General features: G+C 40.8%; 2 protein-coding genes across 3 annotated transcripts in view; one reads left to right on the top strand and one right to left on the bottom strand.

Moving 5' to 3' along the window:
• crybg1a (crystallin beta-gamma domain containing 1a) overlaps positions 1-15,162 on the top strand; it is a 359,825-nt gene extending 344,663 nt beyond the window's left edge. For both annotated transcript variants that reach the window (XM_051925340.1, XM_051925341.1), the window contains 4 exons: positions 368-491; positions 8,115-8,273; positions 10,068-10,230; positions 14,758-15,162. In XM_051925340.1, the coding sequence (XP_051781300.1) occupies positions 368-491; positions 8,115-8,273; positions 10,068-10,230; positions 14,758-14,846 (535 nt within the window). In that variant the 3' untranslated portion in view covers positions 14,847-15,162. The remainder of the gene's footprint in view (positions 1-367; positions 492-8,114; positions 8,274-10,067; positions 10,231-14,757) is intronic.
• A 1,182-nt stretch (positions 15,163-16,344) lies between these two features.
• rtn4ip1 (reticulon 4 interacting protein 1) overlaps positions 16,345-26,615 on the bottom strand; it is a 35,952-nt gene continuing 25,681 nt past the window's right edge. Inside the window, exons 8-9 of the mRNA XM_028792425.2 lie at positions 26,243-26,335; positions 16,345-16,496 (exon numbers count right to left, since the gene is read on the bottom strand). Coding sequence (XP_028648258.1) covers positions 16,383-16,496; positions 26,243-26,335 — 207 coding nt within the window. The 3' untranslated portion in view covers positions 16,345-16,382. The remainder of the gene's footprint in view (positions 16,497-26,242; positions 26,336-26,615) is intronic.

Raw genomic sequence — 26,615 nt, 5'->3', positions numbered from 1 at the left:
ATATTTTTAAGCTGTAAGGAAAAAAAAAATTTCTAGTCCAATAAAGATCTGGAATATTTTTTAAACTTGTACCTTTTTATGTTCATACTGTTATTACTAGTGTTCCTCCTAAAGCCTTGCATTTAGGTGGAATGTTCAGATTCTTATTTTTTTTTAAACAGGTTTTGCAAATGTAAAATTCTTCAAAATTAATATTCCAGCTGTTTTGTGTTGTTTCCTGTGAAGTTTATCTCTAGAAAAATAAATCAGTGATCCCAGTCTTCCTTTAGTGTAGTACTTCTTCACTTGAAAAATGCACTACCACATTACTTAACAAATTAAGATTGAAGTAATAAACTCATTGTGTACAAATTTTATGTTTTACCAGATGGGTTGTTTATGACCAGTTTAACTACAAAGGACGACAAATATTGTTGGGTCCCCATGAAATAGCTGATTGGCATAAGTTTAGTGGATGGCATAAAATTGCCTCTTTACGGCCACTTTTACAGGTGAGTGATTTGCTCATGCAATATGAATATGAAGTATATGCACAGTTAATATTTAAAAGAATATTGTTCGAAAAATCTGAGCAAACCAAATAAATGGCCATTCATAAATTATGCAATAAGGAGTATGCATTTTAAAAAGACAAAATATGCATTTTATATAGCATGCATATTTGATTTTGATATCTTAAAATTGATAAGTTATGTTGTTTAATTTTATTAGTCTAAAATGCTAACATTTCTTTTATTATCTCTAGAACCCCTTAATAAGTTAACAAGGTTGAGTAAACCTGATAGCTTTTCAAAGAGAGTGACATTAAATTGGTCTTATATTTAGGAGTAAGAGTAGAAGCTGCTGTGAAGCCTTTTTAAACTTGAGAAGGTTAAAACTTGAATGTTTAGAAAAACATCAGCTGATAAAATGATGCACAGAATAGTCTTCTTATGAATCTTATAATACATATATGCTGTAATGTATAACATTTGCAATGACATTTTTGCTGAAATGAAAAGTACCAAAATTTCTTGATATGATCTACATTTAAAATTCACCAGTGTAACCGTTATTAATCATCCACAAGTAATGCAGCTAGCAGTACTGAAGCCATTATGGTCTTCATAAGATGGTAAATATATATAGATTAACAGCATATATTAAACTATTACTTTATATTGTTATGGCTCAGGTGCATTAGTAATATATAGTATATAAGGTTTCATCCCTGAACTGTTGAAATACTGGCACCTGTGTTCTTATAAATACTGTGTGTGAAAGTAGAGGGCATTGCAGCTTTCCAAACCTCAGACACCACCACACAAGTCCCAGGTTCAAATAAGTGATTTATTAACACAAATTCTTTACAAGTCTCGAATGTACACACAACACCTCTTTTCTTTTCCTTCTCCTCCACACCTCCAGGCGAGCATTGTCCTCCTTCCTCCCAACTCTGGCTCCCCCAGATGCGGCAGTACAGTTCTTTTTATCTCGGACCTGGGAGTACTTCTGGTGCCAGTGCATAACCAGATGGTAGCACTTCTGGGTCAGTCAGAAGTCCTAAATACCACAGAGCATAGTTCCTAATAGCACCCCCTGGTGGCACCCAGGGACCACCACAGGACTGCTCTACAGCGCTACAAATCCTAGCATGTCCTACGGTTGTCCAAGGGTGTATCTGCCCCCAGGGATGCTGCCATCGAGCAGTTTGGGGAAATGTAATAATCCTGCTTCCCCTGTCCTAACTTTAAGATGTCCTCCCAGCCAGGTAATGTTCCTCCATTGATTCCTGCTGGGATGTCAGTGTACCCATTCCTTATATGAAATCCTCTGCACAGAACCTTGTGTAAGCAGGGGACCTCCTGCTTCTTTTCATGTCCATTTTCCACCTGTGCCCCCCCCCCCAGCCAGGAATGGGAAGAAAGTCTATTCTGGCAGGGCTGCCATCCATTACATTGGCCCTCTCTGAGCCGAACCTTGTGGGAAGAGGGGACCAGACCTGCGAGAGAGATGCTCTTGTCAAAGGTTCCAGAGTATCTGGAATGTTCCTGCTGTCTGTCTGGAACAAAAGAGACATCATTAGTCCGTAACAGGAGAAGCATCTGAATTCCCCTCTCAGGTGCTTCAACCTACATGTCAGAAACAGGAGTGAAACCCTGATTGAAGCTTCTGTCCAGAAGGTTTGATTCTCCTTCTTTGTATTTATTATGTGGGCTTCTCAATAGAAGGTTACATCGGGAAGGGCATCTGGGGTAAAGAGAGTGGAACTGAGGGTAGGAACTTTGAATGTTGGCAGTATGACTGGTAAGGGGAGAGAGATGGCAAGATATGATGGAGAGAAGGAAGGTTGATATATTGTGCGTGCAAGAGACTAAATGGAAGGAGAGTAAGGCCAGGTGGATTGGACATGGATTCAAATTGTTTTATCATGGTGTGGATGAGAGGAGAAATGGGGTAGGAGTTATTCTGAAGGAACAGTATGTCAAGAATGTTTTGGAGGTGAAAAGAGTGTCAGGCAGAGTAATGATTATGAAGCTGGAAATTGGAGGTGTGATGATGAATATTGTTAGCGCATATGCACCGCAAGTTGGGTGTGCAATGAGTGAGAAAGATGATTTTTGGAGTGAGTTGGATGAAGTGATGAACAGTGTATCCAAGGGACAGAAAGTGGTGATTGGAGCGGATTTCAATGGGCACCTAAGGTTCGAGAGGCCGTCAAGCTGAAGAAAGAGTCCTATCGGGTCTGGTTGACCAGTGGGACTCCAGAGGCAGATGAGGGGTACCAGCGGGCCAAGCGTGTGGCGGCATCGGCTGTTGCAGAGGCAAAAACTCGGGCGTGGGAGGAGTTTGGGGAAGCCATGGAAAACGACTTTTGGTCGGCACCAAGAAGGTTCTGGCAAACTGTCAGGCGCCTCCGGAGGGGGAAAGCGGTGCTCCACCAACACTGTGTACAGTGGAGATGGGGCCCTGCTGACTTCAGCTGCAGACGTTATTGACCGGTGGAAGGAATACTTCGAGTATCTTCTCTATCCCACCAGCATGTCTTCCTTCCCCTGGGGTGGACGAGGTTCACCTTGGGTTCCTCAAGGCTCTGGATGTTGTGGGGCTGTCCTGGTTGACACGTCTCTGCAACATCGCATGGACATCGGGGGCAGTACTTCTGGATTGGCAAACCGGGGTGGTGGTCCCCCTTTTTAAGAAGGGTGACCGGAGGATGTGCTACAACTATAGGGGGAATCACACTCCTCAGCCTCCCCGGTAAGGTCTATTCAGGGGTGCTGGAGAAGAGAGTTCAGTCGATGGTTGAATCTCGGATTCAAGAGGAACAATGCGGATTCCGTTCCTGGCTGTGGAGCACTGGACCAGCTCTACACACTGGCCAGGATCATGGAGGGGGCATGGGAGTTTGCATTTGACCGTGTCCCTCGAAGCATCCTGTGGGGTGTGCTCCAAGAGTACGGGGTACAGGGCTCGTTGTTACGAGCCATTCAGTCCCTGTACAGGAGGAGCAGGAGCTTGGTCCGCATTGCCGGTAATAAGTCGGAGTCGTTTCCTGTTGAGGTTGGACTCCGCCAGGGCTGCTCTTTGTCACCGATTCTGTTCATAAGTTATATGGACAGAATTTCTAGGCACAGCCAAGGAGCGGAGGGGGTCTTGTTTGGTGACCTCAGAATCTTCTCTCTGCTATTTGTGGATGACGTGGTTCTGTTGGCTTCATTGGACAGCTCTCACTGGAGCGGTTCGCAGCCAAGTGTGAAGCAGCGGGGATGAGAGTCAGCACCTCCAAATCCGAGTCCATTGGTTCTCAGCCGGAAAAGGGTGGAATGCTCTCTCCGGGTTGGGAACACATTACTGCCTCAAGTGGAGGAGTTCAAGTATCTCAGGGTCTTGTTCACGAGTGAGGGAAGAATGGAGTGGGAGGTTGACAGACGGATCGGTGCAGCATCCGCAGTAATGCAGGCTCTGCAACGGTCCATCGTGGTGAAGAGAGAGCTGAGCCAAAAGGTGAAGCTGTCGATTTACCAGTCGATCTACGTTCCTACCCTCACCTATGGCCACGAGCTTTGGGTAGTGACTGAAAGAGCAAGATCGCGGACACAAGCAGCCGAAATGAGTTTTCTCCGCAGGGTGGCTGGACTTTCCATAAGAGATAGGGTGAGGAGTTCAGTTATCCGGGAGAGACTCGGAGTAGAGTTGCTGCTCCTCCGCATTGAGAGGAGTCAATTGAGGTGGTTCGGGCATCTGGTTAGGATGCCCCCTGGACACCTCACTGGGGGGGTGTTCCAGGCATGCCCCACTGGGAGAAGGCCACGGGGCAGACCCAGGACACGCTGGAAGGATTATATCTCCCGGCTGGCCTTGGAACGCCTCGGGGTCCTCCCAGAGGAGCTGGAGAAGGTGGCCAGGGAGAGAGAGGTCTGGGCTTCCCTGTTTAGGCTGCTGCCCCCGCGACCTGACCTCGGATAAGTGGTAGATAATGGATGGATGGATGGATGGATACATTAGAGGGTCAGCTCAAGTTGGACGGTTGGGAGACAAAGTCAGAGAGGCGAGATTGCATTGGTTTGGACATGTGCAGAGGAGAGATGCTGGGTATATTGGGAGAAGGATGCTAAGGATAGAGCTGCCAGGGAAGAGGAAAGGAGGAAGGCCTAAGCAAAGGTTTATGGATGTGGTGAGAGAGGAAATGCAGGTGATGGGTGTAACAGAGCAAGATGCAGAGGACAGAAAGAAATGGAAGAAGATGATCCGCTGTGGCAACCCCTAACGGGAGCAGCCGAAAGAAGAAGAAGATGTGGGCTTCTCAATGCAGAATTAGCAGGAGTTCTATTAATTAAAGAGGGGCCCCTTACTGTCTGTACCCCTTTTGTTTATTTTCTTATATAAATATCCTTTGCTAGAGAAAGAATAGCTTAGATACTGGTATCAATATGTCAGTCCTTTATAATCGACACTCCCTTTTTCTCACCGTCCTCGAGATCCTCAGTCTGGATTGATATCTCTCTGACTGATGGACCCGGTATCAGTAAATCTGTCATTATATTCTGGTTCGTTATTGGAATTGTGGCTATTCAGTCACCTTCATCTGTGTCCAGGACCCCTTCACTCAATTTGTTTTTTTAATTTTCTCTGGCCAGTCTGACCGCAGTAGTCTGTGTAGCATCTATGCAAGGTACAGACAGGGGTAATTTTTCATCCATACTTGTCAAAACAAATGCTACCGGGTTCCTTTCACATTTGTCCGAGACCACTTCACACTAGGTTTCTTTTTGATGTGCTACTCAGATATCACTCCCCTTGCATAGCCAAATCGGCAGTGGGAAGCAATCCTATTGCCAGACATCTTAAATACCTGCCGTCTGCTTCTGAGTTCTGGCTGTGCTGTCAATCTCTTATAACATCGTCACTAGCTGTTTCAGAATTGACAGATGTTTCCGCATTGGCTGAAGTATCTAATTCACGCAGGTCAAACAATTGCTCAGGGTGACCCATGGGCTGCTGGATGAAAGCTTAATTCTTTTCATTTTGCAGCTGTGAGTTGAATGCCTCACACTCTTCGTCCACATGCTTAGTTGGTTTTCCAGAGACACTCTGGGAGATATAGTTTGGGGGGTTCTTTGTCTTGATCCGTCTGCCACATCTTTTCCAATTTATCAAAGGATTCCAGATATAATTCCTGGAGTTTACTCGAACTGCTGAAACGAGAAGCAAAATCACTCACCGGAATTCTCTCTCTTCAGATTCACGGAGAGGTGTTCTATGCCCTGGACACCATTATGCTTTTCCAAAGGTTACTCAGGTTTGAACGCATGACCTTTGTCTGCGAATAGGGACTAAAGATTGTATTCTGTTCTTTGTATTGTATTGCATTTACCCCCTTTTTTTGACACCCACTGCACGCCCAACCTACCTGGAAAGGGGTCTCTCTTTCAACTGCCTTTCCCAAGGTTTCTTCCATTTTTCCCTACAAGGATTTTTTTGGGAGTTTTTCCTTGCCTTCTTAGAGAGTCAAAGCTGGGTGGCTATCAAAAGGCAGGGCTTGTTAAATCTCATTGCGTCACTTCTTGTGTGATTGTGGGCTATATAAAAATAAATTGTATTGTATTGTAAAGATGCTCCTGGCTAGATTGTCTGCTCTTTGATCATCGCTCATCTTATCCTGGGAAAACCCAATGCAGCAGGCTACACACCATTTGCAGACTGTCTATCAGATATGAATAGGACATGCACATTATGCAGTTCTCTGGTATCATCTCTAACCCATCAGCGGCACATACGTCCGTTTCAGACCTTTCACTGACAACATCAGTTAAGATCGTCTTGCTTGTCCGAATAACCTCTTAGTCCTCAGTGTCCGTGCCATTTGGCAGACTTATATGCCTCTCTATCTTCTTTGCCCCTGACCAGATAGCTCCACAACTGAGCAGCTTCTCCAGGAGTCTTGCTTTTTGATATTTTTTCTGTTTTCTTCATGGACTATTTCCCCATTTTTGTAGAGTTAAAGCAGTTATGTTTAACTGCAGTATAGGTTCGTATCCGAGTATATTGAGCACAAGAAAAACTTTGAAAACAGGTTCATGGCAATAGACGGCCAGGATTCCTGACAACTGCATCACTTGTAGATAGTAGGGGGGCGCTGCAGCCACCCCAACCTCAGACAACACCACACAAACACAAGTCCTAGGTTCAAATAAGTGATTTATTAACACAAATTCTTCACAAGTCTCCAATGCACACAGAATACCTCTTTTCTTGTCATTGTCCTCCTTCCTCTCAGCTGTGATTCACCTGGATGCAGCAGGGCGGTTTCTTTTATCTCAGACCTTGGGAGAACTTCCAGTGCCAGGGCATAGCCCAATGGAAGCACTTCCAGGATGAACGGAAGTACACTCTTAATAGCACCTCGTAGTGGCACCCAGGGACCCCACAGGGCTGCTTTACAGCACTACAAACATGCCCTACAATTTTCCATGGGTGTATCTGCCCCAAGGGATGCTGCCATCTAGTAGTTCAGGGGAGCATGTAATAATCCTGCTCCCCCAATCCATCCTTTAAACTGGCCTTCCAGCTGGGTAATGTTCCTCCACTTATTCCTGCTGGAATGCCAGTGTACCCATTCCTCAAATCATATCCTATGTCCAGACACCTGTGTAGGCAGGGGACCTCCTGCCTCTTTTCATGTCTATTTTCCAGCAGGGCCCCCCCGGCCAGATATGGGAAAGGAGTCCATTCTGGCAGAGACACCTGTCGCCGTCCATTCCATATGCTAGTTGGCTTTTGAACTTTTCATATGTGTTAAAAAGCAACATACACCGTATTTCAAAATGTGGTTCACAGTTGTATTCTTTTGTTTTGATTAATTATATTTTTTATTTTTCAAAAGACTGTTTTCTTCTTCCATAGCTATTCCCATTTTTATATGAGGTTGTTACTTTTTTTGACAAGGCTTTGATTTTTACAGCTAGATGCCTTTTCTAACGTCAACCCTTTCCATTTATCTGGGCTTGGGACCAGCTGCAAAATGGAGGCTGGGTTTTTCAAAGGGCTGCTTTAAAATTTACAATTTAAAAATGTCTAAATATCATAAAACAAACTGCACTTTAATTGATATGATAAGAAGTTTTTCAAGTTATTTTAGCTATACATTTTGTAACACTGTGTTTTTAAAAATGTACAAAATAAACTGTATTTCTTATAACAGATGGAGGAATTGTTTTGTCATCATTTCTGCATATTTCTGTGTCATCACCTTCCAGTTGCATACACTGCTATTTAAGACACTTTAAAATAACCACATCAGTCCACTTCATGAAGTCCGTGGCTGCTCTACAATCCTTTTTCTGTTTATTTTTGTAGTTCCTTCCATTATTCTTACGTGGAAGTTATTCTGAACTACTAAAGCAACTTTTATGCTAATACTTGGACATTTGCTCTATGTTTTATTTTTTCCATTAATTTGGTTTTACTACTTTAAGATACACCTACAAACATATTTAGTTTAGATTGTTGAGGTCCAAGCATTTAAGTCATGTAGCATATAATAGGAATACTATATAAAGCCCAGAAACTGAAAGAGAAAGTATATTTTTATTTTCTATTTATTAATTGTATCATTTTCTTGTGTCTTGCAGAAACAAGTCTACTTTAAACTTCGAAACAGAATGACTGGAACACTAATGTCCATCACTGGAGGACTGGATGATATAAACTTAATAAGAATTCAAGCAGTGGAAGACACTGGATTAGATGATCAAGTCTGGTGCTACAAAGATGGTTTACTCAAATCCAGAGTAATAATTTCTTTATTTATATACATTGTGCCTTACAAAAGTATTTTTCTTCCTCCAGTGTTGGTAAAAATTGCTGAATTACATTTTGATTTTTGACCATTTATTTCTGTAGCACATTTTAATACAAGGCAAAAAACTGAGAAAACTAGAGGTTAATAATTGTGAATCCATGAAGTGTAAGACATTTCAATACATATATAATCTATTAGAAGTGGAACTAAATGAAGCTATGAAAGTGCCAAATTAAATAAGTGGGTTTTTAGGAGTTTTTAATAATGCAGCATAGTATTAGTTTGGTGTATCTCTATTGGTAAAGCTTTACAGATTTTTGGTATACAACAGCAAAAGGCCGCCTCACCACTTCTTGTATGCTTAGTTTTTGGAATAATAAGCAAATTAGTGTTCGAGGTTTTAATATTATTGGGACTAGAAATATAAAAGAACGGGCCCTCCAAAATGTAGGGAGGAGCAAGATTATTCAGAGATTTACATACCTTGAAAAGCATATTAAAATAGATTGTAAAGGACACAGAGTCCTCAAAGACTAATGAAGAGTTAACTATGTCAAATACACTATCAATTAGTACCTCAGAAATCTCTTTGAAAAAGACATTTGGGACTGAATCAAGTACACAAGTGGAAGGTTTATGTGAATAATTGTTCTACAGAATTCTGTGTAAACTTTTTTTAGTGAAGGAATTTCATTTACTGTAATGAGCATGCTGAGCGCTAACAAGGTTTGCTTTTGAGGGGTGTATTATATTACATCTGATATTATTTATTTTATGTTTAAAATGTCCTGCAAAAGTTTCATACATTTTACTTGAAGGTTTCAGGGTGCATTCTATTGGTTGAGCTGGGATTAATTATTTACAGTAGATATGTTCTTTGAATTTCAGGTAGTTAAGTAATAAAAAACTATTTTATACTCTCAGTATTTAAATCATGTAGCATATAATAGGAATACTATTACAGAAGTCACGTTTAAGTTTGTTTTTTTTCACAAATGTGGAATATATTCATTTGATTTGAAAAATTGTTTTTAAGTGGAACAATATTTATAAGTTTTAGAAAAAAGCCCCAGCGGCTCACAATGGTAGTCAATGGAGCACCAGAGCAAACATGAAGCAGAAGCGGTAAAGTGGCAAAGTTCCTGAACTCAGGAAACATCCCTTCCAGTTTTCTAAGATATGTTTATGTGAAAACTTAAATGGAAATAATTTATTTGTATCACAGGCTCTTTGCTCTGTCTTTCCTGAAGGAAAGGTACATATGTGTTCACAACACCTTGCACGGGGGGAGGTATTAAAAAATAACATCCACTATGACAGAACCAGTGCTTTAAAAAGATAGCTGTTTAGCACTAAATTGCCTTTTAGCTAAATAATTCAAAAATGCGCATGCACATGCAGATGTTATGAAAAATAAAATGAAGAAATAGTGTCTATAGTTTCCATTCCTCCCACCTGTATTGTAGGTATTAAATTAGGTGTAAACACACAAACTGAAAACCTCTGAAAAGATTAAATATCTATATGAAGACTACACTACACTGCTAGGAGCTTTAAGACATGGATACTATCAACAATGAATTGCCTCTCAAAGATCTTTTTTCTAAATCATAATGACATTATGAATTTCAGCAAGTGGCAGGTGTTATTTGTTGTAAATAAGTTGATCATAAAACAGACTTTTATTGGATCAGTAATGTGTTGCATATTTTTTCTCACCCTTGTAAAAAGATTAAAGGCCTGTTTATAAAACCTGAGATTGATGTCATTTATTTCATCACAGATTGCTGAAGACTGCTGTGTGGAGACTACAGGGGCTATCGTGATAGCTGGTTGTCGACTTGGACTCTCTCTGGAGATTGGAAAAGAGAACCATTTTTGGACCATCAGTCCTCAGGGAATAATCAGACTAAAAATAAGGCCTGAGCTTGTACTGGAAGTTAAAGGTGATTTTTTAAAATATATTTAAGAAGTCTATGTATTGAATGCAAAGAAATTATGAATTTCTAAACAAAAAATGCACACATCAGTCTATTGCTACACCCACTTTTTCAGTTGCAGGGTTGCTAAGAGCCAAACATTTTTTAGCAGGTTTGGGCACGAGGCATTGAGCAGCCCTAGACAGGATACCAGTCCTTGGCAGGCTATATTCTCTCACATCTCTATCATTCATAATGAAGGCTGTTGACAGCTGCCAGTCAGTCTACAATACCACAAACATCTTTGTAATGTGAAGGGAAACCATGGTATTCTAGAGACAACCTGTGTTGTGTACACAGGGAAACTCAGCACAACTGAGCCTAGATTACAAAGTGAGCCTCTGTTTTTATTAATATGAATTATTTCATTATATGTTTCACAATATTATTCACAACAGTAGGTTCTTTTTAATTAAGATAACGGTGCATAACACAATCCAGTAAAAATACAGTCTATGAAATATTAACAAACTATTTATCAAAATAAAACACTCAGCCTCTCTCCCCAGTCTGTCTCAGAGAACTGTGCAACAACAAGTGAGCCCAATCTGAAGTGGTCTCTTGCATATATTAAGACAACAAAAAGATTTAGTAGAGTTCCAGCATGCTTATTTTGGATTAGCATTAATGAATTCTTGCCAAATTGCATAAAAAGTTTTCAACATTCTCTCACAGAGAGAAAATATAATGTTCTCCAGTTTTAGATAATATGGTGTAAGACATCAGTTTCCCATTTAGTTATTGGCATGGGTTAGGATTCTTCTAAGCTAACTGAGTCTCCTGTGATCAATGTAGAGCAGGATGCCATTTGGTGTTAGTATGTGTGTTTGTGTGTATATAAATATCATTCCTGGAGTTTAGTTTTTGACCAGTGCAAGATTGAGTGTGAAGGAAGGATTCATAAATATTGGAAATGAAGTTTGCAGTCTAGAAAGGAAAGGGTGAGCCACCAGAGTGTGAGTCCTAACAAGCAGAGTTTTGAGGTAAAGGTTGAGCTGTGAGGGGGATCTTCTCTGTGTCAGCTGTTTTTTTTGTTATAGCAATAGTGGTGGTAGCCAGAGGAAAAATTGTCATAGGAACACTTGTTAGTTGGAATCTTTTCTTGATGGCTAAAAGTGAAGCAGATTTGAAGGAGAAGATACTGAAATGTAAAGCTAGTTTGGAAGTAGTATTCACAATATTTAGTTGGTGGGATAAACTCAATCCGATTTATAGTTTGTCAGAAGAGGGTGCCTATGAAGGGTGTCCTGCAGGCAGGCAGTAAGTAAAAATGTGTGAAAGATGTGTAGAATGTTGATTTAGTAGGGTAAATGTAGGTATCGGCAAAGGAGTTTTTCTGGAGTAAGTGAGGTCTTGCTATTTACTGTAGGTGGCTTTTCCAGTGCAGACAGAGGTGCAGGAACAGCAGTGATAGTCAGGGTGAGAGGTGCTTGAAAGAAATTCCATAAGATAGTCCACCATTCTGACTTCTAAAAGAGCCTATCTGGCATTAAAGGGAAATTATATAAAAGGTGTGTGAGATGAACTATGCTGATTGGGAGTGAGAAATATGGCCAATGAAAGAAGAACCTGAAGCTAGAAAGTAGGTGGATATGTAGAATGTCAGAGTGAGGGAAAGACAAATGCAGAATTAACATGGTTTGGGCTTGAAAAGCAGAGGATGACCACGTGAAGAGGTGCACCAAGATGAAGGTAGAGAGGGTGATGTTTTCTTTGGCCAACAGGGAGTTTGTAAATGGATTGAGACAAAATGAAAAGATTGGATCTCACCCTAAATTATGCCAAGGACAGTGGAGGGAAACATTTCTTGGGGTGCAGACCTAGCAATGTGGGGGCTTTTTGACATCATTCCTAATTTGCATCCCTTCCTGGATAGATTGTAGACTGTTTTAGATGCAACAGATGTTTGAGATTTTCACTTTTTATGTAAATTATGTTATGCTTTGCACAGATTGAAGAAGAGTGTTTTTTATGGATAGCTGAATTTCATTCCATATCTGTTTTCCAACTGAAACATTCCTTTCCCATCATTTCCCAAGATCACCTGGATGTGAACTCCTTGAAATACACTGATAGAGTCTAGAAAAACTACTGCTATCTTCACCAATTAGCCAGTAAAGTTTCAGGGACAGATATTGATGGACAATGAGAGGAAGTGGAGTAGATTACTTTTGACAGAGTTTCTAGCTGTATGTGTAAAATGTAGTATGTTAACAGAAGAGTAAGTTTACCCTTTGAAACAGGTCAATGGATGCAAATACATCATCTGTATGGAAATCTCTGCGCATCTTGGACACTTAGTGACTTCATAAATTAAATACTGTACAGTATAGGTTAAGGAAGATTGCAGTCTGTGATTATCATACATGGGGCAGTCTGCCTTAAATTGTGCCCTACTGTGTACCATACCTTCAGCAAATGGTGGACCGGTGGTTCACTAGTAAATCTAATAATAATAATAATACATTTTATTTATATAGCGCCTTTCCCATGCTCAAGGCACTTACAGAATATAATAAAGAACGGCAGAATATACAGTATATAGCATTGTACAAACCAGATAAATAAATAAAGAAGATTAAGACAGTAAATTCTGAAAAAAACAGACAACATAATTGATGGTCTCGCACACACACATACAGATTACATTGGCATCTTGACAGAGAAGTAAACTGAGAGAAGGGTAATAAAGTCAAGTAGAACTAAAAGCCTTCCTGAACAGATGAGTTTTGAGTTGTTTTTTAAAAGAATTCATGGAGTCAGCTGACCTGATTAATTTTGGTAGGTCATTCCAGAGTCTGGGCGCTGTACAGCTGAAGGCCCTGTCACCCATGGAGTGTAGATTAGTGTGGGGCACAACAAGATTGCCAGAATCAGAGGACCTTAGTGGGCGGGCAGGCACATAGTGATGGAGAAGGTCACTGATGTAGTTTGGCGTGAGGTTATTTAAAGCTTTGTTGGTTATTAGTAGGATTTTATATTTGATTCTGTAAGACACAGGGAGCCAGTGAAGACGGAGCAGGATGGGTGTGATGTGCTCGCTGCTGCTGGTTCGAGTAAGGACTCTTGCAGCTGAGTTTTGAATAAGCTGGAGCTGTGATATAAGATTAGAAGGGGCACCTGCCAGTAGAGAATTACAATAATCGATGATCTACAGGACTAAAGTGCAGAACAAAGCGTTTCTTTTCCAGGAGCAGAGGTTTCACTGATTTCCTGTCTTCTGGCAAAATCTCAAATCTCTGTGCATGCAAGGCTCAGTAGCAGATCTGAATGCCCGGCTGTGACATGCTGCCTTTTGCTTTAGATCTTTGTAGAGTCTTCCTTTTATACGTGGCCATTCTGATTTCCAGATAAATTAAGTTACTTTTGAGTCAAACAATTAGAAATAAAAAGGATTTTATAATACTATAGAGATGTTCTAAAAAATATGTAAGAGGATATTTATTGTAATATTATTATTATCTCTCCAATCTAGTGTAAGAAGATGATATTTTCAAATAATTACTTTTGTTTTTTTTAGTTGCAGGCTAATTGCAGTTAAAGGGCGGGTATATTTTGGTTTGTATTTCATCAACATGAATAAAGAATTGATGGCACAGATCTACCATAAATACAGTAAAACAAGTGCTTATTTCCTGGTGTGGTATATTTTGCACAAATGACAGTTTATATATATATATATATATATATATATATATATATATATATATATATATATATATATATATATATATATTATATCCGAGTGACCCAGAGTTTAGCTAAGTGGGATCAATAGATGGATGGCATTCTAAATGTGCTGCTAATTTGTCAAACACACCTACAGTACTGTATATTGTCCTGCATTATAGTCAGTCGGCTCCCCCTGCTGAATTGATATAAGCACTGTACAGTTGATATGCTATGATGCAAGATAAAACAAGCCCAAATATTCATGCAGCCCTCAAGCAAAACAGCTATAGATATGCTGAAGAGAAACGAGACACATAAACTTTGCTGAAGCATCCAAGTCTGCTTTATAACAAGAGAACGTACTGGAGATAGAAAGCAAACCTGAAATGACAAAGGACACAGAGGCTAAACACGGGTCAAGTTGAAGTGTAACATGACCTTTTAATTGATAAATGAGCATACAATAACTTTTTTACTCTCCCAATGAAAAGAATGTTTATTTTTTCTGCTTTAAATATGTTATGATCATTTAGTTGAAATTGTGCCAGTATGAGTGTCCATCAGTATTCATATTTGGTCCCCAGCAACCAGTTAATGAGGTAACTGGGTTTAGACATAGATGAATGGTTTTAAAAGGTTGTTTGCATGAAATGTTTTTGTCAGAAATTTAATTGATTACATTTGTCAATTGAAAATAGTTTGTTTTTTTTTCTCAAAAGTTGTTTATTGGAAAAAAAGTATATGTAGAACATATCAGGATCTTTTCATGCATATTATTTGCATCTCTTATATTTAATTTTTTTTTTTATTTTTAATTATTAGGTGGTCATCAATATGATACAAATCAAGTTATCCTGAACACTTTTGACGAAAACAAATTGAACCAGATTTGGGACATGGATATCTTATAGAGGGCAAACATTATAAAATGTCTCAAGAATGAGGATTCATCGGGTGTTCTAGTAATTTTAGGTTTAATGTGCCGAGTTATATTTATAAATCCATAATGGGAGGCCCCAAATGTTTTTTAAAGAAAAGGTTTTTTTTTTTTAATACTAAGATTGCAGTTTTCATATTGAAATATATTTTGCTAAATTAATCTCTTTTTGGCATGCCACAATTTTTCTTAAAATGTATGCACTATATGAAAAATATGTCTGTTTAGAAACTATATATACACTGTACAGTATATATATATTATTTGTTTAAGTATGACCATACTTTTTTTTACAAAAAGATAAAATGTATTTTTCTAATTGCTGCTTTTACTTTTTAACTAAAAAAAAGTGACATATTTGAATTATTGGAAAAAGCAAAACCAAACATCTAAAATACAATTTTAAAACAAGCAGAGTGCTGGCATTAGCTGTGCCCATCTCATTGCCTGTTCTTACCAGTCACACGTCATTCAAGTGATGGCACTCAGTGACCCCCACGGGAGTCGTCACTCGCTAGCCGCCACCACATTCCAGTAGTACCCCCTGTCAAAGTGGATGGGTTGGAGCATTAAACACAATTATGTTCTTTTTCTGTGTTTCATTAGGTTTCAATAAATAGTTTCAAGATGGCTGCCTTGTAAGTAGATGTAATTAATTTATATTTGAATAGTTCTGAAAAATCAGCCTTGCAGGACAATGATAATGGACACGTGTGGGAGGTAAGGCAGCAGCAGTGGGAGTTTGTGACTTGAAAGTAAGATGGTTTGTTTTAAGAAAGTTGTGCTGAATAGAACTGTGAGTTGCTTGACACAAAGTATGCAAAAAAGTGAGGCTCCTCGACACTCGCATATCGTGTGTACATTTTTTCTTTTGTTTTTAAACACTGTAAATGTCAAATGGATTGTCCTGTCCATCAAACCAGACTCTCTTTTTGTTCTGTTCTTCCTAGCAAAATGAACTTGTTAAGTATTTTCTTTCTTAAACCTTTTGTGGTTGGATATGTTTTGGTGTGTACAGTAGTTTATATACAGGTTTTCAGTTGGCACATTTTTAGCATTTCTTGCTGCTGCTGCTGCACATGACTTACTGTATTATTGTATTTGACTGCCTGGCCATTTATGGCATAAAGGAATTTCTGGCTCTTTGAAAATATTAACAAGTCTAACATGGTGGAACCTTCATATAAAAAAAAAAAAAGAAAAAAAATTAATAATTTGATTTTCTGTTACAAGACTGCTTGATTACTTGAATGCAATGTAAACATTTAGAATTTTCAGAATAAATACACTTTTTGCTTTAGCATTTGTGCTTGATTTATTAATTACATTTCCACCCATGTCCCACATTCTTGGTATGTAGTAGGAAGAGGCCTTAAAAATGCTGATAAAATAATAACACAAAATTTACGGTATGATATATTTTTAATGATACACAACTTTTATGTACAGTATGTAACATAAGACAGTCAGACAATAACCAAAACCATTTTCATAAGGGATTGAGGTGCTGTTAACCATCGATGATGCTGATTACAGTCTTGCCCCTTGAATGGCCGTTCTCGACTTTCTGAAAGGCTTGAGGAAGTTCAGAAAATTGGAACACTTGCTCTATGACAGGGCGAACCTGAAAAAATAAACCAATCATAAACATACAGCAAATGTACCTAATGTGCTTTGTAATAAGTGCTTTGAACGGAGTTCACTTGTACACATTCAACACAATAGGGCTGGTGTGAGGTCAGCGTCGGTTCAGTTTGGTTTTACAATTTATTCAGCTTTTATTGATGCCTTTAAACATTTTGCTTTCAGCACATCCGGTCATTTCATGTGCAGTGTGTGCCCTTAATGCCCACCCAACAGACAAATGGGTCCAAAGTAAAATACATCAACAGAAATTGTGATGAGACTGGGACATTCTTGCGCTTGGCGCTTTTATCTTTGCCTCTGATCAACATGCTGTTTAATTAACAATGAAGAGCGGTGGCCGCATCACAGCTGCATGACTCATCCATCTGTCACTATAATAAAATGACACAGACTGAAATTCTTCCTGTCAGTAGGCACATGGGGATGGGCACTCGGCCTCTTCCAGAATAATAGCTGGTGATTAGCAGCATGGAACAAAAATGCAAAAGGATTACGGACTAACAAATTTATTGTGTTGAAATTATTACTCAATTATGTGTAAATGAGATCATAAGGCTCATTTAAAGGAAGAGACAATCCAGCAACGCAGGATGGACTAAACCAACATCCAGGGACAAAATATTAGAACAGACAGAGGCCTGGTTAGCCACTAAAACCTGTAGAGTTACCAAAGGAAAACATGGGGCAGATGGAAAAGCTCTCCGTCAGTTTCAGACTGAAAGCCAACAGGACCTTTAATTCTGGAGTGAACAAGGTAGTAAAAGTGAAGAGATCAGTAAAGATGACTGATAAGAGCGGATAAAAATCATGTCATCAAAAATATGGCTACTGTGTCCTTTTTTGTTGTATGGATTAATTATGGCTTTGTAGTAGTTGAGTCATCTGCCTGTCAAAACTTGGAATGTATGCACAGCTACTGTATTCTAGATTTAAACAATGAAACTCAGTTCTGCAGTATACTGTAATTTACTAGGCATTTTTTTATTTGAGTGAAGCTAAAGCCAAAATTATATTCCAGTTTCCACAAATGTGTCCGTCTATTATACCTGGTAAGAAAAATCATTGACTCATCCTTTCCACTTACATTATTTTTTAGATTTGGAAATGCAACCCAACTATCTTGGCATACTTCACAGGGAACCTGTAAAAACACTCAATTACAGTACAAAGCGCACACACACACGCACACACACACACACACACACACACACACACACGCATCAGTGCTTTGTCCTCTTTCAGCACAGAATGTGCTTTTGGGAGGCAATCAGTATTTGCATCAATTCTATTCACATTTACAATTCATGCAAAGATTACATTTGGTTAATGAGCATGAAGCAAGTAATGAAATCAAACAAGATAAAAGATTACAAAGTATAAATTGGCCTTGAAGAGCTGAAGTGGAGAGAGCTGTTCTGAAATGTGCCCAAGGTGCTGGATTTTTATAAAACACACTCGTGTTTTCTTTCTGTTGAGCCGTTTCTCTCCCTGTAACACTGTGAAAGACAAAACTGAACCCAAATGCTTAACTTACATTATACAGTACAATGCATAGAAAGAGCATTTGGTGTCAATCTCTGCTAACACTTGTAGTGCGCCATATGTGGAAAAGTAAAACCAATGCATTTTGTTACACACGTCTACATGGCATTGCTCCTCTATTCTCATAGGGTGTACAAACAATGCAAAGGTGTTCTGAGAAGTAGTAGTCTTGACCTGTGAAGTGCAGTGAAATGATTATAAGCATGTCCAACCAAAATGCAACATGTCGTCACTCTCTAGTGCCATGTGTGGTGGGCAGTCGGGACACCCCTTCTACATATGTTCTGGGGGAGCGTCCATGGGTGTCTCACTACCTCCCCTGGGACGCTTGGTGGCAGCCTCCCTGGCTGCCGATGGTGCCTCAGTTTCCCGCAGGGTTACATGGGAGATGGAGTTCTCCACAACTCTGTGGGGATCTGGGATGGCCGCCAGGGGGTGCTGCATGGATCCCGGAGCCCACCTGGACATCTCTACCACCCCGCCCGGAAGTGCAATTAGCCACAGGGTGGGCTATAAAAAGGGCCAGCATCCACCACTCAGGGGCCAGGGTCGGGCGGAAAGAGGATGAGGTTGCCTGGGAGGAGTGGTGGTGCCGCCTGAAGAAGGGTTTTTGGTTTGTTTGTGCTGTACTGAAGTGCTTTTGGGACTGTGTTGTGCCTGTGGGGTTCACAGAGAAGACATGCCCCACAGGTGAAGAAAAATAAAAAGTCTTTGAAGTTTTACATGTGCCTCAGTGTTAATCTGTGCCGGGTCGGGCACTATATAGTGCCTTATTCACACATGACAAACAAGGTCTGCCATTGTGAAAAACTTCCTGCATTGATTTGTGTTCCAAAGAAAGCAGGCACCTCTTCACCTAATGATTACAGACCAATGGCACTTATAACTCTCATCGTGAACACCTTTGAGAGACTTGTCAGGGACTATAGGAGTCCTCTTATAGTAGACCACCTGGACCCCCTACAGTGTGCCATTGGACAAAGATTGGAATGGAGGATGCAATTATCTCTGGTTCATAAGGCTTATTCTCACCTGGATAAAGCAGGCAGTGCTGTGACGATGATATTTTTTGATTTCTCCAGCACATTCAGTATCATCCAGCCATCCTTGTTAAGGAATAAACTCAGATATGCAGGTGGATGAGCCTTTGGGTGCCCTAGATAATGGACTATCTGTTGGGCAGACCACAGTTTGTGAGACTCAAGGACTGTGTTTCTGATATGCATGTGAGCAACACTGGAGCACCACAAGGAATAGTCCTGCCTCCTTTCTCTTCACTTTGTACACCTCCGACTATAAATATAACACCAGGTCATGTCACTTATAGGAATTCTCAGATGATTCTGCACTTATGGGGAGTATTGATAAAGGAGATGAAGCCAAGTAAAGGAGTCAGGTGGAGAACTTTGTGTCGTGGTGCATAGAGAATTGTCTGCATCTTAACATCAGCAAAACCAAGGTTATTGGCTTTTGCCGCACCAAATAACCTCAATGTTCTGTCACTATTCAAGGAGCAGATATAGAGGTGGTCTACATCAGTGACAGGTTGAGCTGGTCTTGCAACAAGTCAAGTTGGAGAGCATGCATCGGTACAGTGCTTTGCCGCACCCACTACACGATGATACAACTCGCGGTCCAGTCCCACTCTCTGAAAATGACCCTCTATCTGCCGCAGTCAGGTGTTACATGGGCGACCCCTTGTCCTGGTCCAGCCACTCGGGTCCCCAACAATGAGGATCTTACGAGCTGGATCACCCTTGGGGAAACGCGCCACATGGCCGTAGTGCCATAACTGACACTCCCTCACAATGCAGGTGATGTGCCTCATTCGGGACTCCATGAGCAACCGCTCATTCGACACAAAGTCAAACCAACGGTACCCAAGGATTTTCCGGAGAGACACAGTACCAAAGGAGTCCTAGTCTTCGTCTCAAGTCACTGGATATGTTACCGGCCTCACGGTCTAGGGGAACCTGGGCCAGGTACCAGCCACTGTTGCTACAGGGTGTAGCCATAGTGATATGGTGAAAAGCATAACAGAAACAGGCAGCAGTCCCGAGTCTCAGACTATACTTCTCTGTTCTCTTTATTCTCCTTTTCCCAGAAATATATAAATGCTTCAATTTCTGCATAGATCAACATGGCAATCAGTGAAACAATGGTGCAAGCCAATTTCCTCTGCATAATAAATAGTGTAAACACATTTACTTTGAGTACTTGATTAGAAACCAATGTCCCCAGAACTCGTTAATTTTCCAAGGAAGCAGACAGTTCTGTATCCCCACATTGTGTGTACAGTAGATGAGATATTAAATCAAAGCAGGTGACTCTTTAGCAACACAGGTAAATATTTGTGTCCTGTAGATAGCCATCAGCAATAACCTGTTGCAGAATTTTCCAGATGGAAAATTCTGCCTTTTCTTTAAAACACTGGTTTATAGCCCATTACACTAAGCAACACACCGAAATGTCATTTTCTTTAGAAGACTGAATTCTAGCCCATTACAGATAGCGTCCATGTCTTGCAACCATATAGCAAGACAGGAAGCACCAGGACTCTAAAGACTTGGACCTTCGTCCTTTTGCATAGATATCGGGAGCGCCACACACCCCTTTCCAGCGACCTCATGACCCCCCATGCTCTCCCATTCTGTCTACTGACTTCATAGGAAGAGTCACCAGAGACATGAATGTCACTGCCAAGGTAAGTAAACCTCTCGACATGGTCAACACTCTCTCCTCAAACAGACACACTGCTGATGGCTGTACCTAAGAGGTCATTAAAGGCCTGGATCTTGGTTTCTATCCAGGACACTCGCAAGCCCAGACACTCAGACTCCTCAATTACTCTCGAGCGCCCCGATCAGAGCCTTCATTGACTCTGCGAAGACGTCAGCAAAGTCAAGATCCATGAATCTTTCTTCACCAACAGATGCCCCACATCTGCTGGACCCCACGACCAGAGTAGGAGCAAGAACACATCCCTGACAAACCACAGAATCAAATGGGAAAAACGCAGAGGTCCTGTCTCCACTCTGCACAGCACTCACACTAACAGTGTACAGGCCAGCCATGATATCCAGAAAACTTGAGGGGATCCCGTGAACCCTCAGGATGACCCACAGGGCAGCTTGATCAACTGAGTCGAATGTTTTGCGAAAATCAACAAAGGCTGCAAAGAAACTCTGCCGATATCCGCGTTTGTGCTTCATGAGAACCCTCAGTGCCAGGATGCGGTCGATGGTAGTCTTATTAGGCGTAAAACCAGACTGTTCCGGTCGCTGGTAGGAAAGTGATCATAGATCCTATTGAGGACGACCCTAGCATGGACCTTACCCGGCACCAAGAGCAGTGTTATGCCCTTGTAGTTGCTGCAATCCAGGCAATCACCCTTTCCTTTCCAGATAGGGACGACAAGTCCCGTTTTCCAGTCAGTTGGGATGATGCCAGTCTCCCAAATGGAAGCACAGGTTGCTTGCAATGCCAGGAGGACAGCCTTACCACCAGCCTGGAGAAGTTCACCCTGGATACCACAGATCACTGCTGCCTTTTTCCCCCTCAGCTGGTTGACCAACTATGAAATCTGCAGTGAGATTGGGTGGTTCACAGCTAATTGGAGGATCAGCCTCAAGGACTGTGGACCCAGAGATATCCAACGTCCTAGCCGGAGGATCAGCTTTGAACCGCTGCTCAAAGTAGTCAGCCCAGCGGGTCACAACTGCAGTGTCATCCATAAGGACCGTTCCATCAGCTGCCCTGACTGCGACTCTCCGAGGAACAGATTTGGATGTGCGTAATGCTTTGATTCCTCTGTAAGCAGGACCACAGATGGCGTGTCACTTGCTCACAGATTCCTCTAACAAACGCCTCTTTATCTTTGTCTTGCAACACAGAGGAACTATATAAGCGAGGGCAGAGCAGGCTCTTTTTCCTTAGGAGACTGAGTTCTTGATTGAGGTCATTTATGTTAGGTAGAATGCCCAGAGGGGGCTGGGTGGTCTCATGGCCTGGAACCCCTGCAGATTTTATTTTTTTCTCCAGCCGTCTGGAGTTTTTTTTGTGTTTTCTGTCCTCCCTACCCATCAGACCTTACTTTCATTCTATGTTAATTAGTGTTCCCTAATTTTAATTATTTATTTAGTCTTTTTTACCTCTTTCTTCATCATGGAAAGCACTTGGAACTACATTGTTTGTATGAAAATGTACTATATAAATAAATGTTGTTGTTGTTAATGTGACATCCGTCACATCTTCTGTAACTCTGTGATGGCCAGTGCCATTTTCTACGCTGTGGTGTGCTGGGCTGATAAAATCACAAGAGAGAAGCCCACCAAATCAACAAAGCTAAATGAAACGGCAAGCTCAGATACGGGGTGCATTGTGGATACGCAGGAGGTCGTACTGAAGGAAAGAATTAAAACAAAACTGAGTGCCATTATGAACAATGCTGCACATCCTCTCTCTGACAACACTGATATTGACAACCTCGAACACCAGCACATTTTTCAGCAGAAGTGTGTCAAGAATGGCTACTGGGACTCTTTTATACCAAAAGCAATACATCTGCATAATGCCTCTCTGGGCCTGGGAGTGCCAAGTAAGAAGTTTTCTTTCTTTTTAATTTCCCTCCTTGTTCTGACCAAAGTGTGTGTGTGTACAGTATATTTATTTATTCACATACATATTCATGTATTTAAAAGCTTCTGTAAAAAGACTAATTTCCCCCTGAGGACAAATAAAGATCGATCGATCTATCTATCTATCGCAAGGCCCTTGTGTTCTTCTACCCTGGTTTCAGATGCTGTCTTTTGATGATACATGACAATGAAAAAAGTTCCAATACTTTAAATAGTACTGATTTGTTCCCACACCTCTAATCTATATTTTTTAATGTCTTAAACTTTGATGAAGTTGTAGCTCTACATAATCTGAATATTCTTCCAAGTTATGCTAAAATGTACATAACCTTCCTGTCGGTGGCTATGACTTTACAGGCTCACAATTTTAGGATTGCAAGCTGTCAGTTTTATCTGGGCACTTAAGGGAAATCACCTTTAGGGCCGATTCACACTTGAGTATTGTAAATTTCCAGCATTTGCTTTTTAATTATTTTTTGCAAGCGACTTTTAAGCATATTCGGGCTTTACTTGGGAGTTTTTCAGGTGCCTTTTGTACAGAATATGACTGACACCATTTATGTTGTAGGTTGTGAAGTGTTGCTACGTGCAGACTGCTGTGTCTCCAGAATGTCATCTATGACTTTAGTGCTTTTACTCCTGCTAATAACAGTACTGAGGAGCAGATGTCATCAGCGTCGTGATCGCACATATTGGGTTCATCCTGTTCTACAGGGAGTTAAAAGGACAATTCTGGACTCTCTATGAAGCACACAGCATCCTGAAAAAATCCAGGATTACATTTGGGTGTCGATAAGCATGCAAGATCTGATATGTGGGGTGATAAAAAAAAACCCACTGCATTACTGTATTTCACAAAAACAATTGCCTGCAGCTGTTGGTGTAAAATCATGCAAGCACGGGAACTGGCTGTCTAGTAACAGCTGTTGAGGAAAGAGTTATCGTGTACAGCGTTAAACGTACGTTGTATTCACATACTGCACATTTAATCCTGTATGTGCAGAGGGGTAAATTTAATGTGCCCAGTTTAAGGTCACTGGGAGTCCGTAATTACTGCAGCAGTAATGTAAGGAACGCAAGAAGCACACATAGTGGATAGTGTGCCGATTCTTTTTAAGTTAAGGCCACACACCCAAGCAGAAAAAGAGCGTGCTGCATGCAATCCAACAAAAGAAACCAATTAATAATAATAATATTATTTGCTGAAGATACAGTCATTTGAAACAGCAAGATCTGGTGGCGCAGCAGCCAGAGTTTACCTGGGGGCTTGGATTAGGGATAGATGATATCTAGTTCACGAAGGCCTAAATGTACGGCCTGAAATATTCCTAGTTTTCAGTGTTATAACAGGTAATAACACTTTTTTATTTTTTTGTTTCAGTGAGTTGCTTCAGTCCCTGCTCACAATTGACTTCTGGTAAAAATACTTTTGAAATGCTCTCATTTGCTTTTGCCAGCATTTTAGAAGCATTACTACTGATGTCAGTGGAACAAGCGTTTGGCGAAAAATGCTCCAAAACAGCTGTATGCAAGAGTTTTCTAAACTGCACACTGCTGAAATTCTTCGATGTGAATATTGTCAATGGAGAACAACGGCAAATAACTTCTCAAGTGTTTCAGAAGCATTCTGATCTAGCGCTAATACTCTAGAAAAATGCATAGTTGTGAATGGGTCCTTGGGCAGTGACAGATAATGGCCATTTAGCCAGTGACGTGACTCCTGCGCTTGCCACTGGCCAAAACTTCTTAAACAGTTCATAGGCTCCCACTCCCTGGGGGACATATCTTAGCAATACCATGAACACCATCACACAAGTCAGACTTACAAGGCGCCAGTTAGCCTGACCCGTATGTCTTTGGGATGAGGGAGGAAACTGGAGCACTCATGGAAAACACCAGGGCAGAACGTGAAAACTTGACAGGCTCAGAATCAGCCTCAGGGTGATGAGAATTGTATGGCAGCAACACTAACCGGTGCGCCATCATGCCACCCTCAGTCACTGAATGAAATGCTGTACAATATTCTCAAGCCCTCTCCATCTAATTCAGGTTTGGGGCCAAGCGAGCCTATCCTGGCAGACTTCATCTTCAATCAGTTCTGAATGGGACATCACTCCTTTGCAGAATTATAAGCTGCTTAAACACTTAGCGAACACCTTTGAAAAATCTGAACTTAAATTAGCTAATATTTATTAATTATTAAAATTATTTTTCAGACGTAGAATTTGGTTAAAACATCATCTTGAGTTTGTTTGTTTGTTTTTTAAAACATTTCAGTTTCTCCACTTTGCAAGGCCTGCCTGGTAGTTTTGAGCCCAGCTCTAGTACCGTTCCAAAAAAACTGTCTGCTAAATGACACTGGGCCTCTCATTGAGTGAATGGGTGTTTCAGTGAAAACATCACTGAGGAGTTTTGGTGGACGGGAAGCCTGGCCCTCTTTCTTTCACACTGTCCTGCTCGTCTAATGCCATCGGACTAGAAGTTGTGAATCTGAGTATGTGAGATGTGCAGTCTAGCTGGCGGATCACTAGACGTTGTCAGGAAGTTCACAAACCAGTTACACATTTCAGCCCAGAATGATAACAAAAGGAATCAACATTTCTGTGAAGAAGTATTTGGCCACTTTTCATTTTTTGAATGTTTGATATTTATGACATGCTGGTGATGTATTTTCTAAACTTGTTTGTCTCCACAAAGTTTTCCATTTGTAAAAGTCGGCCCCCATTATATATAGCAAAATGGCCAAAAAGTATTTGCAATCTTTAAAGTGCTACTGGGGGCTCCACCGAACCTGAACAAGATGTGGTCTTGAAAAGAAGAAACTCTGTGGGCAATAGCAAGTCTTACCAAAAATGGCTATGCTATCAAAATCTTAAACTGTCCAGTATGTCACCTAAAAACACAAATCAGAACAACATTTAGAGATTTACAGGCCTCTCTGCTGCATTAGCTAAAGCTACTGCTGATTGATAAAAGCATAAGCGACTTTTTCGTGCCTCACAAAACTAATGGGACAGTTGTTGGTACTTACTATGCCTCACAGCTGCAGCCTGGTCACTGTCGTGGTGGAGTTTGCAGATTCTCTAGGATTCAGTGGGTTTTCCCAGGGGGTCTCCAGTTCCTTCTCATATGCCAAAGACACAAGTGTCATGTTAACTGACAAACTGTCTCACTGTAAGTGGGGGTCCGTGTGACTGATGGCCCTTCATTCTTATATCATATGTTGCAATCACCTTCGGCTTGATTATTGGATAGATGGATACTTTGTTTATTTGCAATTGTCTGTACTTTGATGTCCATACTATTTAGGAATGTAATGCACCCCCAAAACTCATCCTATGCTTCTCCTCATTCTCCAGTATCACCCGGGACATTCACAAATGTAGAAATCTCCTCCAAGCCGAGCTGTCATTTTCAGCCTTTATTTACTGGTGAAATGGAAACAGATCTCTTACAGTTAGGGTGAAATGGGCACGGTATGCCGGTCAAGCGCTAAAGTTCATTTATTATTTTACACAATCACTGGCATGGAAGAGCTGCTTACCTTTCCCGCATCCACAAGTTCACTGAATTCATCCAGTGCTGGACCATTGGGTGCGAAAAAGCCCCAGCGATAATGGACTCCACGACACAAGTGCTGTGAATAAAATGCAAGACGTATTAAACATTATGTTGTATACCAGTGTGCTGCTCGAGAAACAGTATTTTAAGAAACAGCCGGGCAGCAAGCTTATAAAAACTAAGAATACCTTACTGATCGCCATCTCCTTTTGATTACCTTCCTAACTCTAAGGTAATTAATGAGTGGCCAGCACTGAATGGCCTGTTTTGTTTAACTTTTCTAACATTTTTATCTTCTGGACCAAGACCCTGCAAAGTAAAACTCCACGATCAAACATTTAAATTTTAATAACTTA

Source organism: Erpetoichthys calabaricus, chromosome 3 (assembly GCF_900747795.2).
Source record: "Erpetoichthys calabaricus chromosome 3, fErpCal1.3, whole genome shotgun sequence".
Classification (NCBI taxonomy): Eukaryota; Metazoa; Chordata; class Cladistia; order Polypteriformes; family Polypteridae; genus Erpetoichthys; species Erpetoichthys calabaricus.
The sequence above is the reverse complement of the archived record's forward strand: the minus strand, read 5'-3'. Positions and strand labels throughout refer to the sequence as shown.